This window comes from Bombina bombina, chromosome 5, assembly GCF_027579735.1.
Source record: "Bombina bombina isolate aBomBom1 chromosome 5, aBomBom1.pri, whole genome shotgun sequence".
Classification (NCBI taxonomy): Eukaryota; Metazoa; Chordata; class Amphibia; order Anura; family Bombinatoridae; genus Bombina; species Bombina bombina.
Window position 1 is genome coordinate 690,229,362 of NC_069503.1, and position 15,125 is coordinate 690,244,486.

Below are 15,125 nucleotides of genomic sequence, written 5' to 3' on the forward strand. Positions count from 1 at the left end.
GGACATAGTACCCTTTGCACGTCTACATCTCAGACCGCTGCTATTGTGCATGCTAAGTCAGTGGAATGGGGATTACTCAGACTTGTCCCCTACTCTGAATCTGGATCAAGAGACCAGAAATTCTCTTCTATGGTGGCTTTCTCGGCCACATCTGTCCAGGGGGATGCCATTCAGCAGGCCGGACTGGACAATTGTAACAACAGATGCCAGCCTACTAGGTTGGGGCGCTGTCTGGAATTCTCTGAAGGCTCAGGGACAATGGAATCAGGAGGAGAGTCTCCTACCAATAAACATTCTGGAATTGAGAGCAGTTCTCAATGCCCTTCTGGCTTGGCCCCAGTTAACAACTCGGGGGTTCATCAGGTTTCAGTCGGACAACATCACGACTGTAGCTTACATCAACCATCAGGGAGGGACAAGAAGCTCCCTAGCAATGATGGAAGTATCAAAGATAATTCGCTGGGCAGAGTCTCACTCTTGCCACCTGTCAGCAATCCACATCCCGGGAGTGGAGAACTGGGAGGCGGATTTCTTAAGTCGTCAGACTTTTCATCCGGGGGAGTGGGAACTTCATCCGGAGGTCTTTGCCCAAATACTTCGACGTTGGGGCAAACCAGAGATAGATCTCATGGCGTCTCGACAGAACGCCAAGCTTCCTCGTTACGGGTCCAGATCCAGGGATCCGGGAGCGGTTCTGATAGATGCTTTGACAGCACCTTGGACCTTCGGGATGGCTTATGTGTTTCCACCCTTCCCGATGCTTCCTCGATTGATTGCCAGAATCAAACAGGAGAGAGCATCAGTGATTCTAATAACGCCTGCATGGCCACGCAGGACTTGGTATGCAGATCTAGTGGACATGTCATCCTGTCCACCTTGGTCGCTACCTCTGAAACAGGACCTTCTGATCCAGGGTCCCTTCAAACATCAAAATCTAATTTCTCTGAAGCTGACTGCTTGGAAATTGAACGCTTGATTTTATCAAAACGTGGTTTTTCTGAGTCAGTTATTGATACCTTAATACAGGCTAGGAAGCCTGTTACCAGAAAGATTTACCATAAGATATGGCGCAAATACTTATATTGGTGCGAATCCAAGAGTTACTCATGGAGTAAGGTTAGGATTCCGAGGATATTGTCTTTTCTACAAGAAGGTTTAGAAAAGGGTTTATCCGCTAGTTCCTTAAAGGGACAGATTTCAGCTCTGTCCATTCTTTTACACAAACGTCTGTCAGAAGTTCCGGACGTTCAAGCTTTTTGTCAGGCTTTAGCTAGGATCAAGCCTGTGTTTAAAACTGTTGCTCCACCATGGAGTTTGAACTTAGTTCTTAATGTTTTACAGGGGGTTCCGTTTGAACCCCTTCATTCCATTGATATCAAGTTGTTATCTTGGAAAGTTCTGTTTTTAATGGCGATTTCCTCGGCTCGAAGAGTCTCTGAGTTATCTGCCTTACATTGTGATTCTCCTTATCTGATTTTTCATTCAGACAAGGTAGTTCTGCGTACTAAACCTGGGTTCCTACCTAAGGTGGTCACTAACAGGAATATCAATCAAGAGATTGTGGTTACATCTTTGTGTCCTAATCCTTCTTCGAAAAAGGAACGTCTGCTACACAATCTAGATGTAGTCCGTGCCCTGAAATTTTATCTACAGGCAACTAAGGATTTTCGACAAACGTCTTCCCTGTTTGTCGTTTATTCTGGTCAGAGGAGAGGTCAAAAAGCTTCGGCTACCTCTCTCTCCTTTTGGCTTCGTAGCATAATACGGTTAGCCTATGAGACTGCTGGACAGCAGCCTCCTGAAAGAATTACAGCACATTCTACTAGAGCTGTGGCTTCCACTTGGGCCTTTAAGAATGAGGCTTCTGTTGAACAGATTTGCAAGGCTGCAACTTGGTCTTCTCTTCATACTTTTTCCAAATTTTACAAATTTGACACTTTTGCTTCTTCGGAGGCTGTTTTTGGGAGAAAGGTTCTTCAGGCAGTGGTTCCTTCCGTATAAAGAGCCTGCCTGTCCCTCCCGTCATCCGTGTACTTTAGCTTTGGTATTGGTATCCCATAAGTAATGGATGATCCGTGGACTGGATACACTTAACAAGAGAAAACATAATTTATGCTTACCTGATAAATTTATTTCTCTTGTAGTGTATCCAGTCCACGGCCCGCCCTGTCACTTTAAGGCAGGTAATTTTTCCATTAAACTACAGTCACCACTGTACCCTATGGTTTTCCTTTCTCTGCATGTTTTCGGTCGAATGACTGGTAATGGCAGTTAGGGGAGGAGCTATATAGCAGCTCTGCTGGGTGAATCCTCTTGCACTTCCTGTTGGGGAGGAGTTAATATCCCATAAGTAATGGATGATCCGTGGACTGGATACACTACAAGAGAAATAAATTTATCAGGTAAGCATAAATTATGTTTTTTCAGACGTAGGCCTCTAGGAACCATATTCAAAGATACATATTTTTCCATAAATTTTAGCTCAGTGCTAATTTTAAGTTCTTTCATCAATAATCCCTCAAGATTTTCTAAATTTAAGTTGTTACAATTTTGGGTCCCATCAGTCCCTTCAGAATCTCCAGATGGATTGTCATTATTAACCCCTTAACGACCAAGGACGTACGCCACACGTCCTCAAAAAAAATGCAGTTAATGACCGAGGACGTGTGGCGTACGTCCTTGGTCTGGAAAGCAGCTGGAAGCGATCCTGCTCGCTTCCAGCTGCTTTCCGGTTATTGCAGTGATGCCTCGATATGGAGGCATCCTGCAATAACCCCCCTTGGCCATCCGATGCAGAGAGAGCCACTCTGTGGCCCTCTCTGCACCGGACATCGATGGCCGGTATCGTTGGTGGGTGGGAGCTTACGTGGGAGGCGGGTGGGCGGCCATCGGTGCTCTATGTGGAGTGGAGGGGGGCGGGAGCTACGGGGGCGCGCACGGGGGGTGGTGGGCGGGCGCGTGCACGGGGCGGGAGCGGGTGGGAACCGCTATACTACAGAAAAAAAAAGTTGAAAAGTTGAAAAAAGAAACACTAAAATGCAATCTAAGGGTCCTGGAAGGGGTTGGGGGTTGGTCTCGGTGGGGGGGAAAAGCTACACTACAGAAAAGGGAATTTAAAAAAAAAAGGCACATTTTGTTACAAAACTGGGTACTGGCAGACAGCTGCCAGTACCCAAGATGGCGCCCATTATTGCAGAGGGGAAGGGTTAGAGAGCAGTTTGGTGGGGGATCAGTGAGGTTGGGGTCTAAGGGGGGATCCTACACATCAGCATATGTAAATATGCTTTTTTTTTTTTTTTTAAAAAAAGGGCCAAATACCTTTTATTTTAGTACTGGCAGAGTTTCTGCCAGTACTTAAGATGGCGGGGACAATTGTGGGGTGGGGGAGGGAAGAGAGCTGTTTGGGAGGGATCAGGGGGTCTGATGTTTCAGGTGGGAGGCTGAGCTCTACACTAAAGCTAAAATTAACCCTGCAAGCTCCCTACAAGCTACATAATTAACCCCTTCACTGCTAGCCATAATACACGTGTGATGCGCAGCGGCATTTAGAGGCCTTCTAATTACCAAAAAGCAATGCCAAAGCCATATATGTCTGCTATTTCTGAACAAAGGGGATCCCAGAGAAGCATTTACAACCATTTGTGCCATAATTGCAGAAGCTGTTTGTAAATAATTTCAGTGAGAAACCTAAAATTGAGAAAAAATTAAAGTTTTTTTTAATTTGATCGCATTTAGCGGTGAAATGGTGGCATGAAATATACCAAAATTGGCCTAGATCAATACTTGGGGTTGTCTACTACACTACACTAAAGCTAAAACTACCCCAAAAAGCTCCCTACATGCTCCCTAATTAACCCCTTCACTGCTGGGCATAATACACATGTGGTGCGCAGTGGCATTTAGCGGCCTTCTAATTACCAAAAAGCAACACCAAAGTCATATATGTCTGCTATTTCTGAACAAAGGGGATCCCAGAGAAGAATTTACAACCATTTATGCCATAATTGCACAAGCTGTTTGTAAATAATTTAAGTTAGAAACCAAAAGTTTGTGAAAAAATTTGTGAAAAGTGAACGATTTTTTCTATTTGATTGCATTTGGCGGTGAAATGGTGGCATGAAATATACCAAAATGGGCCTAGATCAATACTTTGGGTTGTCTACTAAAAAAAAATATATACATGTCAATGGATATTCAGAGATTCCTGAAAGATATCAGTGCTCTAATGTAACTATCGCTAATTTTGAAAAGAAATGGTTTGGAAATAGCAAAGTGCTACTTGTATTTATGGCCCTATAGTTTACAAAAAAAGCAAAGAACATGTAAACATTGGGTATTTCTAAACTCAGGACAAAATTTAGAAACTATTTAGCATGGGTGTTTTTTGGTGGTTGTAGATGTGTAACAGATTTTGGGGGTCAAAGTTAGAAAAAGTGTGTTTTTTTTCCATTTTTTCCTCATATTTTATAATTTTTTTTATAGTAAATTATAAGATATGATGAAAATAATGGTATCTTTAGAAAGTCCATTTAATGGCGAGAAAAACGGTATATAATATGTGTGGGTACAGTAAATGAGTAAGAGAAAAATTACAGCTAAACACAAACACCTCAAAAATGTAAAAATAGCCTTGGTCCCAAACGGACAGAAAATGGAAAAGTGCTGTGGTCATTAAGGGGTTAATGGATTCTACAATTAGATTTAATATATTATCTCTGGTCTTAAACAGTTCCATTGTCTTAACTAAGGACTATAGATAGGGGAGTAGCGGGATTTAAAATACTAATTGATACAGTCTATATTAAAATCTATATTGTAAATCACCGAGTTCAAACCTGACCTGTGAGATAGTACAGATAAGAGAAATTGGATGAGTCAGGGAGCTCAGTGATAACAGTTATAGCCTACCCACTATTCACACTCCAATGCCAAAAATTATTTGTTAAAAAGCCCCTAAAGTCTAAACGTAAGGTAATAACTTACAGTATCACTAAACCTTCTATGTTCAAATAATTAATGCAAATTACAAAAAGAGATTTTGATAATAAAATTAATTTAATATTAATACATAAAATCAATAAACAATCAAATACATATAGCTATAATTGCACCGGTGCTAGTAAACTAAAATGCCATCAATTAAACATATATTGAATTCATAAGAGGTCTAAAAAGCAATTTCATAAATATTAGATATGACTATTTCACTATTTCATACAGAGCTAAATACACAAACAAAGATTTTTCTAAGTTTTTCTATTTTTTCACACTTTGTGAGGAGTGTGAATAGTGGGTAGGCTATAACTGTTATCACTGAGCTCCCTGACTCATCCAATTTCTCTGATCCTCAAATGGGGTCAGCCGGAGTTGGATCTCATGGCATCCAGGCAGAATGCCAAACTTCCCAGGTATGGGTCGAGATCCAGAGATCCTCAGGTGGAGCTGATAGATTCTCTGGCGGCCCCTTGGTCCTTCAATCTAGCATATCTGTTTCCTCCGTTTGCTCTCCTTCCGCGAGTGATTGCCCGGATCAAACAGGAAAGGGCTTCAGTGATTCTCATAGCACCGGCCTGACCTCGCAGGATCTGGTATGCAGACCTGGTGGAGATGTTGTCTTTACCTCCTTGGAGGCTTCCGCTTCGAAAGGATCTTCTGATTCAGGGACCCTTCCATCATTCAAATCTAGATTCTCTGAAGCTGACTGCTTGGAGATTGAACGGTTGCTTCTAGGCAAGCGAGGTTTTTCTGACTCGGTCATAGACACTTTGATTCAGGCTCGTAAGCCTGTCACTAGAAAGATTTATCACAAGATTTGGCGTAAATACCTTTATTGGTGTGAATCCAAGGGCTACTCCTGGAGTAGAGTTAGGACTCCTAGGAGTTTATCTTTTCTCCAGGAAGGATTGGAGAAAGGATTATCTACAAGTTCTTTAACCGGTCAAATTTCAGCATTATCTATCCTGTTACACAAGCGTCTAGCTGATGTCCCTGATTTTCAGTCTTTTTGTCAGTTACACCTCCATGGAGTCTTAATTTAGTTTTCAAGGTTCTTTAAAGGGTACCGTTTGAGCCTATGCATTCCTTATTAGATATCAAGTTGTTATCTTGGAAGGTTTTATTTTTGGTAGCGATTTCTTCTGCTCGTAGAGTGTCTGAGCTTTCAGCATTACAATGTGAGCCCCCTTACCTTATTTTTCATGCGGATAAGGTTGTCTTACGTACGAAGTTTGGATTTATTCCCAAGGTTGTTTCTGATTGGAACATTAATCAGGAAATTGTTGTACCTTCCTTGTGTCCTAATCCTTCTTCTAACAAGGAGAGGCTCTTACACAATTTGGATGTAGTTTGTGCTTTAAAGTTTTATTTACAAGGCGACTAAAGACTTCTGCCAGTCTTCCTCTTTGTTTGTGGTATTTTCAATCAAACGTAGGGGACAGAAAGCTACGACTGTTTCTATTTCTTTTTGGCTGAAGAGTATTATACGTTTGGCTTACGAAAATGCTTGACAGCAGCCTCCTGAGGGGATTACGGCTCATTCCACTAGGGCTGTTGCTTCCTCATGTGCATTCAAAAATGAAGCTTCTGTGGAACAGATTTGCAAGGCTGCAACTTGGTCTTCTCTTCACACTTTTACAACATTTTACAAATTTGATCCTTTTGCCTCGGCTTTTGGGAGACAGGTTCTTCATGCAGTGGTGCCTTCCGTTTAGGTATCCTGTCTTGTCCCTCCCGTATCATCCGTGTACTCTAGCTTGGGTATTGGATCCCATAAGTAATGAAGATGATCTGTGGACTCATCGTGTCTTTAAGAAGAAAAATAAATTTATGCTTACCTGATAAATTTGTTTCTTCTTAGACACGATGAGTTCACGGCCTGCCCTGTCATTTTTAGACAGGATTTTTTTTATTGTAAGCTTCAGTCACCTCTGCACCTTGGCTTTTCCTTTCTCTTCCTAACTTCGGTCGAATGACTGGAGTGGGAGGGAAGGGAGGAGCTATTTAACAGCTCTGCTGTGGTGCTCTTTGCCTCTCCTGCTGACCAGGAAGTGAATATCCCATAAGTAATGAAGATGATCCGTGTTTAAGAAGAAACAAATTTATCAGGTAAGCATAAATTTTCTTTTTTTTGTGGGCACAGGCACATATTTTGTACTCTTCCTTTGCACCCAGATTAGACAGACTGCCTTCCTAGAGATAAAACGATGGCTTGCTGCTAAGTAACTGCTGACTGATGATATATATATAATGTCTGATCTGGGTGCACAGAAAGTAAACAGCATATGTGTGTATGCCTATAAAAAAAAGACAGATTTTATTAGAAGCATTTATGGGAAAATGTTGATTTTCAAAATTTACAATGTCCTTTTAACTAAATAGTTTATTTAGAAATCTCAAGGTATTTACTATTCCTTATATAAGAACTGAATTTTGAAAGATATGCTCACAAAATACATTTAAATAGCATTTAGATCTAATCACTTTGAGTTTTGCAAATCGTCTATAATCTGCTTGAAAACCCTAGTGAGAGTGTTTATCTTATCTGGCTTGATTGTGCCTAATTTGACCTAGACATAAATAAGTTTGTGCAATCACTGCAGTATGACGCCAATGTTTTAAGAGGTATCTAACAGCAAAAATAAGCAGTATAAGTAATGAATGCAGATCACAATGCTGTGTAATTTCCATTCATTAAGTGAATTGATTTATGGGGAAATACATTTTGAGTTTAATGTCCCTTTAAAGGAATATGAACCCCAACAGTTTTCTTTTGTGATTCAGATAGAGGATACAATTTTGTTGAAAAGATACCTAGAGAACAAAGAAAATTTAATAATAGCACTAAATTAGAAAGTTAAGAATTGAAAGAAAAATGTTGGGTTTCATGACTATTTAGGTGATATAATTATGGGTCTGCATATATCATATGTGATATCATTTACTTATATTTTTTATCCTCCAGGTTTAAGCTTCACAAAATGATGTAGCCTCTCTTGTCCTGTTTGTTGATTGTATGAAGTTTGATGCAACACTGAGCCTCTTCTGCTAAACAAATACCCAGGGAGCAGCTATCCCTTCATTATGAAAGTAGATTTGTTTACTTTCAATCCTGAATTTAACCTAAATATACAGCTCTGTATCCACAAATAAATATTGTGTTGTGTTTTCATAGCTGTGAGAGATGTATCAAACTGGAGTGAGAACATGAGAAAGCCCTTGGAGAATCTGTATGGAAAGAAGTATTTAGCAAAGACTTTTACAGAATGGGTTGACGCAGTCTATCAATTCACCAGTCGTCTGGATGGTAGGAGTTATATAAAAAAAATCTTTAATCGTTTTGCTGCTCTTCCATATATAAGATAGAAAATGTTTGACTAATTTTCTTTTAAAAAACTGAGGTGCAGTGCATTATGTTAAGAGAGGTTTAGGAAATAAAGATGCAAAATAAAAGGGTGTAAAATATATATTTCTTTCATGTAATTAGCAAGAGTCCATGAGCTAGTGACGTATGGGATATACATTCCTACCAGGAGGGGCAAAGTTTCCCAAACCTCAAAATGCCTATAAATACACCCCTCACCACACCCACAATTCAGTTTTACAAACTTTGCCTCCTATGGAGGTGGTGAAGTAAGTTTGTGCTAGATTCTACGTTGATATGCGCTCCGCAGCAAGTTGGAGCCCGGTTTTCCTCTCAGCGTGCAGTGAATGTCAGAGGGATGTGAGGAGAGTATTGCCTATTTGAATACAGTGATCTCCTTCTACGGGGTCTATTTCATAGGTTCTCTGTTATCGGTCGTAGAGATTCATCTCTTACCTCCCTTTTCAGATCGACGATATACTCTTATTTATATACCATTGCCTCTGCTGATTTTCGTTTCAGTACTGGTTTGGCTTTCTACAAACATGTAGATGAGTGTCCTGGGGTAAGTAAATCTTATTTTCTGTGACACTCTAAGCTATGGTTGGGCACTTTATTTATAAAGTTCTAAATATATGTATTCAAACATTTATTTGCCTTGACTCAGGATGTTCAACATTCCTTATTTTCAGACAGTCAGTTTCATATTTGGGATAATGCATTTGAATCAATCATTTTTTCTTACCTTTAAAAATTTGACTCTTTTTTCCCTGTGGGCTGTTAGGCTCGCGGGGGCTGAAAATGCTTCATTTTATTGCGTCATTCTTGGCGCGGACTTTTTAGGCGCAAAAAATCTTTTCTGTTTCCGGCGTCATACGTGTCGCTGGAAGTTGCGTCATTTTTTTTACGTCCTTTTGCGCCAAAAATGTCGGCGTTCCGGATGTGGCGTCATTTTTGGCACAAAAAGCATTTAGGCACCAAATAATGTGGGCGTCTTATTTGGCGCTAAAAAAATATGGGCGTCGCTTTTATCTCCACATTATTTCAGTCTCATTTTTTCTTTGCTTCTGGTTACTAGAAGCTTGTTTATTGGCATTTTTTCCCATTCCTGAAACTGTCATTTAAGGAATTTGATCAATTTTGCTTTATATGTTGTTTTTTCTCTTACATATTGCAAGATGTCTCACGTTGCATCTGAGTCAAAAGATACTTCAGGAAAATCGCTGTCTAGTGCTGGAACTACCAAAGCTAAGTGTATCTGCTGAAAGTTTTGTTCCTTTTGGCAATCTCTTCTGCCAGAAGAGTTTCTGAATTATCTGCTCTTTCTTGTGAGTCTCCTTTTCTGATTTTTCATCAGGATAAGGCGGTGTTGCGAACTTCTTTTGAATTTTTACCTAAAGTTGTGAATTCCAACAACATTAGTAGAGAAATTGTGGTTCCTTCATTATGTCCTAATCCTAAGAATTCTAAGGAGAAATCGTTGCATTCTTTGGATGTTGTTAGAGCTTTGAAATATTATGTTGAAGCTACTAAGTCTTTCCGAAAGACTTCTAGTTTATTTGTTATCTTTTCCGGTTCTAGAAAAGGCCAGAAAGCTTCTGCCATTTCTTTGGCATCTTGGTTGAAATCTTTAATTCATCTTGCCTATGTTGAGTCGGGTAAAACTCCGCCTCAAAGGATTACAGCTCATTCTAGTAGGTCAGTTTCTACTTCCTGGGCGTTTAGGAATGAAGCTTCGATTGATCAGATTTGCAAAGCAGCAACTTGGTCCTCTTTGCATACTTTTACTAAATTCTACCATTTTGATGTATTTTCTTCTTCTGAAGCAGTTTTTGGTAGAAAAGTACTTCAGGCAGCGGTTTCAGTTTGAATCTTCTGCTTATGTTTTTCTTTAAACTTTATTTTGGGTGTGGATTATTTTCAGCAGGAATTGGCTGTCTTTATTTTATCCCTCCCTCTCTAGTGACTCTTGCGTGGAAAGATCCACATCTTGGGTAATCATTATCCCATACGTCACTAGCTCATGGACTCTTGCTAATTACATGAAAGAAAACATAATTTATGTAAGAACTTACCTGATAAATTCATTTCTTTCATATTAGCAAGAGTCCATGAGGCCCGCCCTTTTTTTGTGGTGGTTATGATTTTTGTATAAAGCACAATTATTCCAATTCCTTATTTTATATGCTTTCGCACTTTTTTATCACCCCACTTCTTGGCTATTCGTTAAACTGAATTGTGGGTGTGGTGAGGGGTGTATTTATAGGCATTTTGAGGTTTGGGAAACTTTGCCCCTCCTGGTAGGAATGTATATCCCATACGTCACTAGCTCATGGACTCTTGCTAATATGAAAGAAATGAATTTATCAGGTAAGTTCTTACATAAATTATGTTTTATTACGTGGCCGGACTGTTAGCCGACGGACATTTGGCCGATGGACAATAGGTCCGACACACAAGTGGCTGTCAGATAACAGCCCGGCCACAAGATAGATAGATAGATTTGATAGATACATAGATTAGATAGATAAATAGATGCAATAGATAAATTTGATAGATAGATAGATTTGATAGAGAGATTTGATAGATAGATAAATAGATTCGATAGACAGACAGAGAATTACAAGACATGCGGGCTGGGACCCATGGTAAGGTTCCCAGAGGCGGTTGCGGTGCCCGAGGCTCTGATTGGAACAGAGCACTCTGGAGCATATCTGCCCTCCGATGAAATCAGAACGTTATTCGGCATTCTGTCCGTCGGCCAAATGTCCGTCTGCATTTTGTCAGAGCACCATTTATTAAAGGAAAAATCTAATGGGAAAATAAAATGCTGTAATTTGTTAGAGCTATTTATTATAACACTAGTGCCCCTTGTAAATTACGAGATCCAATCCAATTAAAAAGATTTTTTTTTTTAATACCCTTTCCAAATTGTTTTAAACCCCCATGATAACCCCATATACAGTGTGCATGATAATTTAGTGATCCTAGATTTAAAAGCCCATTCTTGTGTCATATTCCCTGATTAAGACAGTAAGTTATAAATACGCTGATACAGTAACTGTCTTGCAGAGTTTACAGTCCCTTTTGACATTCCTATGTTCCACACATATTAGTCATTCTTCTATCTCTGCTCCTAATTGTCCTCAGCAAAATATATTAGATAAGGGAAACCTAGGTTTTAGCATGGTACCCATTACTCTATAGAAAGTAAAACTTTACACTTATTTCTTCAATATTTAAACAATTAATACAATTTAAACAATCTACATTCTTATCTGAGACTAATCTTTTCTTTGAATAAATCATCCTGTCTAGCATTTATTTAGATTACAAATGGAGCACAAAAATGCAATCGGTAAGGTACATTAACATTGCTAGAGCCCAATATATAACGCTTCTATTTCTGCTCTTATATTACAAGTCCTAATGTATTTTTATCACGTGAGCACTAATCTAGCGTATGCTAACATCTGCGTGTCAGAGAGCGTAGCTGCATCATATCCCTCACATAATACATTTGTCAGATAACTCTTCCTTTTTAGTTCTGTGCTACATGATTTCAGTGAACATTAAGCATAATATTCTACACACACATATATACATATGCATATTCACATTCCCAGTTCCACCCCTTGTCATTTACCAAATCCTTTTCATTCTTCAACAAAACTGAAATTCTTTATTTTCATAGCATTTTCATGTTTTGCACGGTTACATTTTAAAGCGGTATTGTGGTTAGAATTACACTTAATCGACCACTTGTAATGCCAGCACGCTATTATTGCCCTTTGTTATACGTTAAATGTTTTTGGTGCTAAAAATTCTTTGGATAAAACTTACACCAACCACTTGTAGTACCAGATTGTGCCAAACACACCACACACTATTGATTGCTTTTTAATCCAAAATTATTTTGTCTCTTTAAACGTGTATTAAAATGAATTGAAATATCTGGCAGGTAATATTTGTCGACATCTGCTTCCCTTGATTAAGTGTCCAACTTTGATAATACATGGGAATAAGGATGCAATGATACCGCCGGTTCACCCACAGTTTTTACACAAACAAATCAAAGGCTCAAGGTAAGTTTTTGTCTAATTTAAAGGGATATTAATTCTATACCTTAGATTTTCTTCATAATACTGCAGCTCAATAGCTGGTTTTAGCAATTTACAACAATTTGAAGAAATCCTAGTTTACAGAATTTGTTTTTTTACCTTTTTAGGGAGGGTTAGACAGTCACAATGTTTACACAAATGTGAGAGGTGTTTAATATTCCTTTAGGACTTGATTCTATTGCTAAACTAAAATGTACCATCAAGTGTTAACAACAACAAATCTATTACAGTTTTATGCAGACTTTTATTGTTGCTACCAGGTGGTACTGTTTACAACTGCAATAGAATTTAGACCGTAGGCTATAAAAGACAAATTGTATAGTTCAGGAGGGGTGCGCTGTGATCATTATTGAATGTAAAGGGGCAATACTGGGGTAATTAGTTATCTGGGAGTTATTTTTGAGTCTCCTTAGGTCCTAGCACTTTGAAGACATAAAAGTGTTCATTGATTGAATGTGCTAGCAGAACACTGAGCTAAACTATTACACAACTTAACATACGGCCGCTGCTTTTCCTTCGTCTATTTTACTTTCTGTTATCTCTACTCTTGCAGGTTGCATCTTATTCCAGATGGGAATCACAATCTTCATTTGCGCTATGCAGAAGAATTTAACAAATTGGTAGAACATTTCCTATGTCAATCTGAAAAAAAATCTATAAATTAAAGAAACATAATACTCAATTGTTGTCTCTGTTCCACAGTGCTTTTTTTAAATAATAGATGTCTATGTGCTGGTTGAAGTCAGCTTTCTCCAACATAGGTGTGTCCGGTCCACGGCGTCATCCTTACTTGTGGGATATTCTCTTCCCCAACAGGAAATGGCAAAGAGCCCAGCAAAGCTGGTCACATGATCCCTCCTAGGCTCCGCCTTCCCCAGTCATTCTCTTTGCCGTTGTACAGGCAACATCTCCACGGAGATGGCTTAGAGTTTTTTGGTGTTTAACTGTAGTTTTTATTCTTCAATCAAGAGTTTGTTATTTTAAAATAGTACTATTTACTCTGAAACAGAAAAGGGATGAAGATTTCTGTTTGTAAGAGGAAAATGATTTTAGCAACCGTTACTAAAATCGATGGCTGTTTCCACACAGGACTGTTGAGAGGAATTAACTTCAGTTGGGGGAAACAGTGAGCAGACTTTTGCTGCTTGAGGTATGACACATTTCTAACAAGACTATGTAATGCTGGAAGCTGTCATTTTCCCTATGGGATCCGGTAAGCCATTTTTATTACATAAGAATAAAGGGCTTCACAAGGGCTTTTAAGACTGGTAGACATTTTCTGGGCTAAAACGATTGATATATAAGCATTTTTAATACTTCTTAGCTTTGTGGAATTATTTTATTCTTGGGAATTATGTAAAATAACCGGCAGGCACTGTATTGGACACCTTGTTCTCTAGGGGCTTTCCCTAATCATAGGCAGAGCCTCATTTTCGCGCCTCTATTGCGCAGTTGTTTTTGAGAAGCATGACATGCAGATGCATGTGTGAGGAGCTCAGATACATAGAAAAGGCTTTCTGAAGGCGTCATTTGGTATCGTATTCCCCTTTGGGCTTGGTTGGGTCTCAGCAAAGCAGATACCAGGGACTGTATAGGGGTTAAACATAAAAACGGCTCCGGTTCCGTTATTTTAAGAGTTAAAGCTTTCACATTTGGTGTGCAATACTTTTAAGGCTTTAAGACACTGTGGTGAAATTTTGGTGAATTTTGAACAATTCCTTCATACTTTTTCACATTTGCAGTAATAAAGTGTGTTCAGTTTAAAACTTAAAGTGACAGTAACGGTTTTATTTTAAAACGTTTTTTGTACTTTGTTATCAAGTTTATGCCTGTTTAACATGTCTGAACTACCAGATAGACTGTGTTCTGTATGTGGGGAAGCCAAGGTTCCTTCTCATTTAAATAGATGTGATTTATGTGACACAAAATTTAGAGAAAATGATGCCCAAGATGATTCCTCAAGTGAGGGGAGTAAGCATGGTACTGCATCATCCCCTCCTTCGTCTACGCCAGTCTTGCCCACACAGGAGGCCCCTAGTACATCTAGTGCGCCAATACTCCTTACTATGCAACAATTAACGGCTGTAATGGATAATTCTATCAAAAACATTTTAGCCAAAATGCCCACTTATCAGCGAAAGCGCGACTGCTCTGTTTTAGAAAATACGGAAGAGCATGAGGACGCTGATGATATTGGTTCTGAAGTGCCCCTATACCAGTCTGAGGGGGCCAGGGAGGTTTTGTCTGAGAGAGAAATTTCAGATTCAGGGAAAATTTCTCAACAAGCTGAACCTGATGTGATTACATTCAAATTTAAATTGGAACATCTCCGCGCTCTGCTTAAGGAGGTGTTATCTACTCTGGATGATTGTGAGAATTTTGTCATTCCAGAGAAATTATGTAAGATGGACAAGTTCCTAGAGGTCCCGGGGCCCCCCGAAGCTTTTCCTATACCCAAGCGGGTGGCGGATATTGTAAACAAAGAATGGGAAAGGCCCGGCATACCTTTCGTCCCTCCCCCTATATTTAAGAAATTGTTTCCTATGGTCGACCCCAGAAAGGACTTATGGCAGACAGTCCCCAAGGTCGAGGGGGCGGTTTTTACTCTAAACAAACGCACCACTATACCCATAGAAGATAGTTGT

The 15,125-nt window shown here is 39.4% G+C and overlaps 1 protein-coding gene across 3 annotated transcripts in view; it reads left to right on the top strand.

The window, feature by feature from the left end:
* Window positions 1-13,162, top strand: part of LOC128660711 (valacyclovir hydrolase-like) — a 122,930-nt gene extending 109,768 nt beyond the window's left edge. For 2 of the 3 annotated variants that reach the window (XM_053714672.1, XM_053714671.1), the window contains exons 5-7: window positions 8,171-8,302; window positions 12,321-12,444; window positions 13,034-13,162. In XM_053714672.1, coding sequence (XP_053570647.1) covers window positions 8,171-8,302; window positions 12,321-12,444; window positions 13,034-13,145 — 368 coding nt within the window. In that variant the 3' untranslated portion in view covers window positions 13,146-13,162. The remainder of the gene's footprint in view (window positions 1-8,170; window positions 8,303-12,320; window positions 12,445-13,033) is intronic. The other variant, XM_053714673.1, reaches the window with a different exon arrangement.
* Window positions 13,163-15,125: the final 1,963 nt, after the last annotated feature.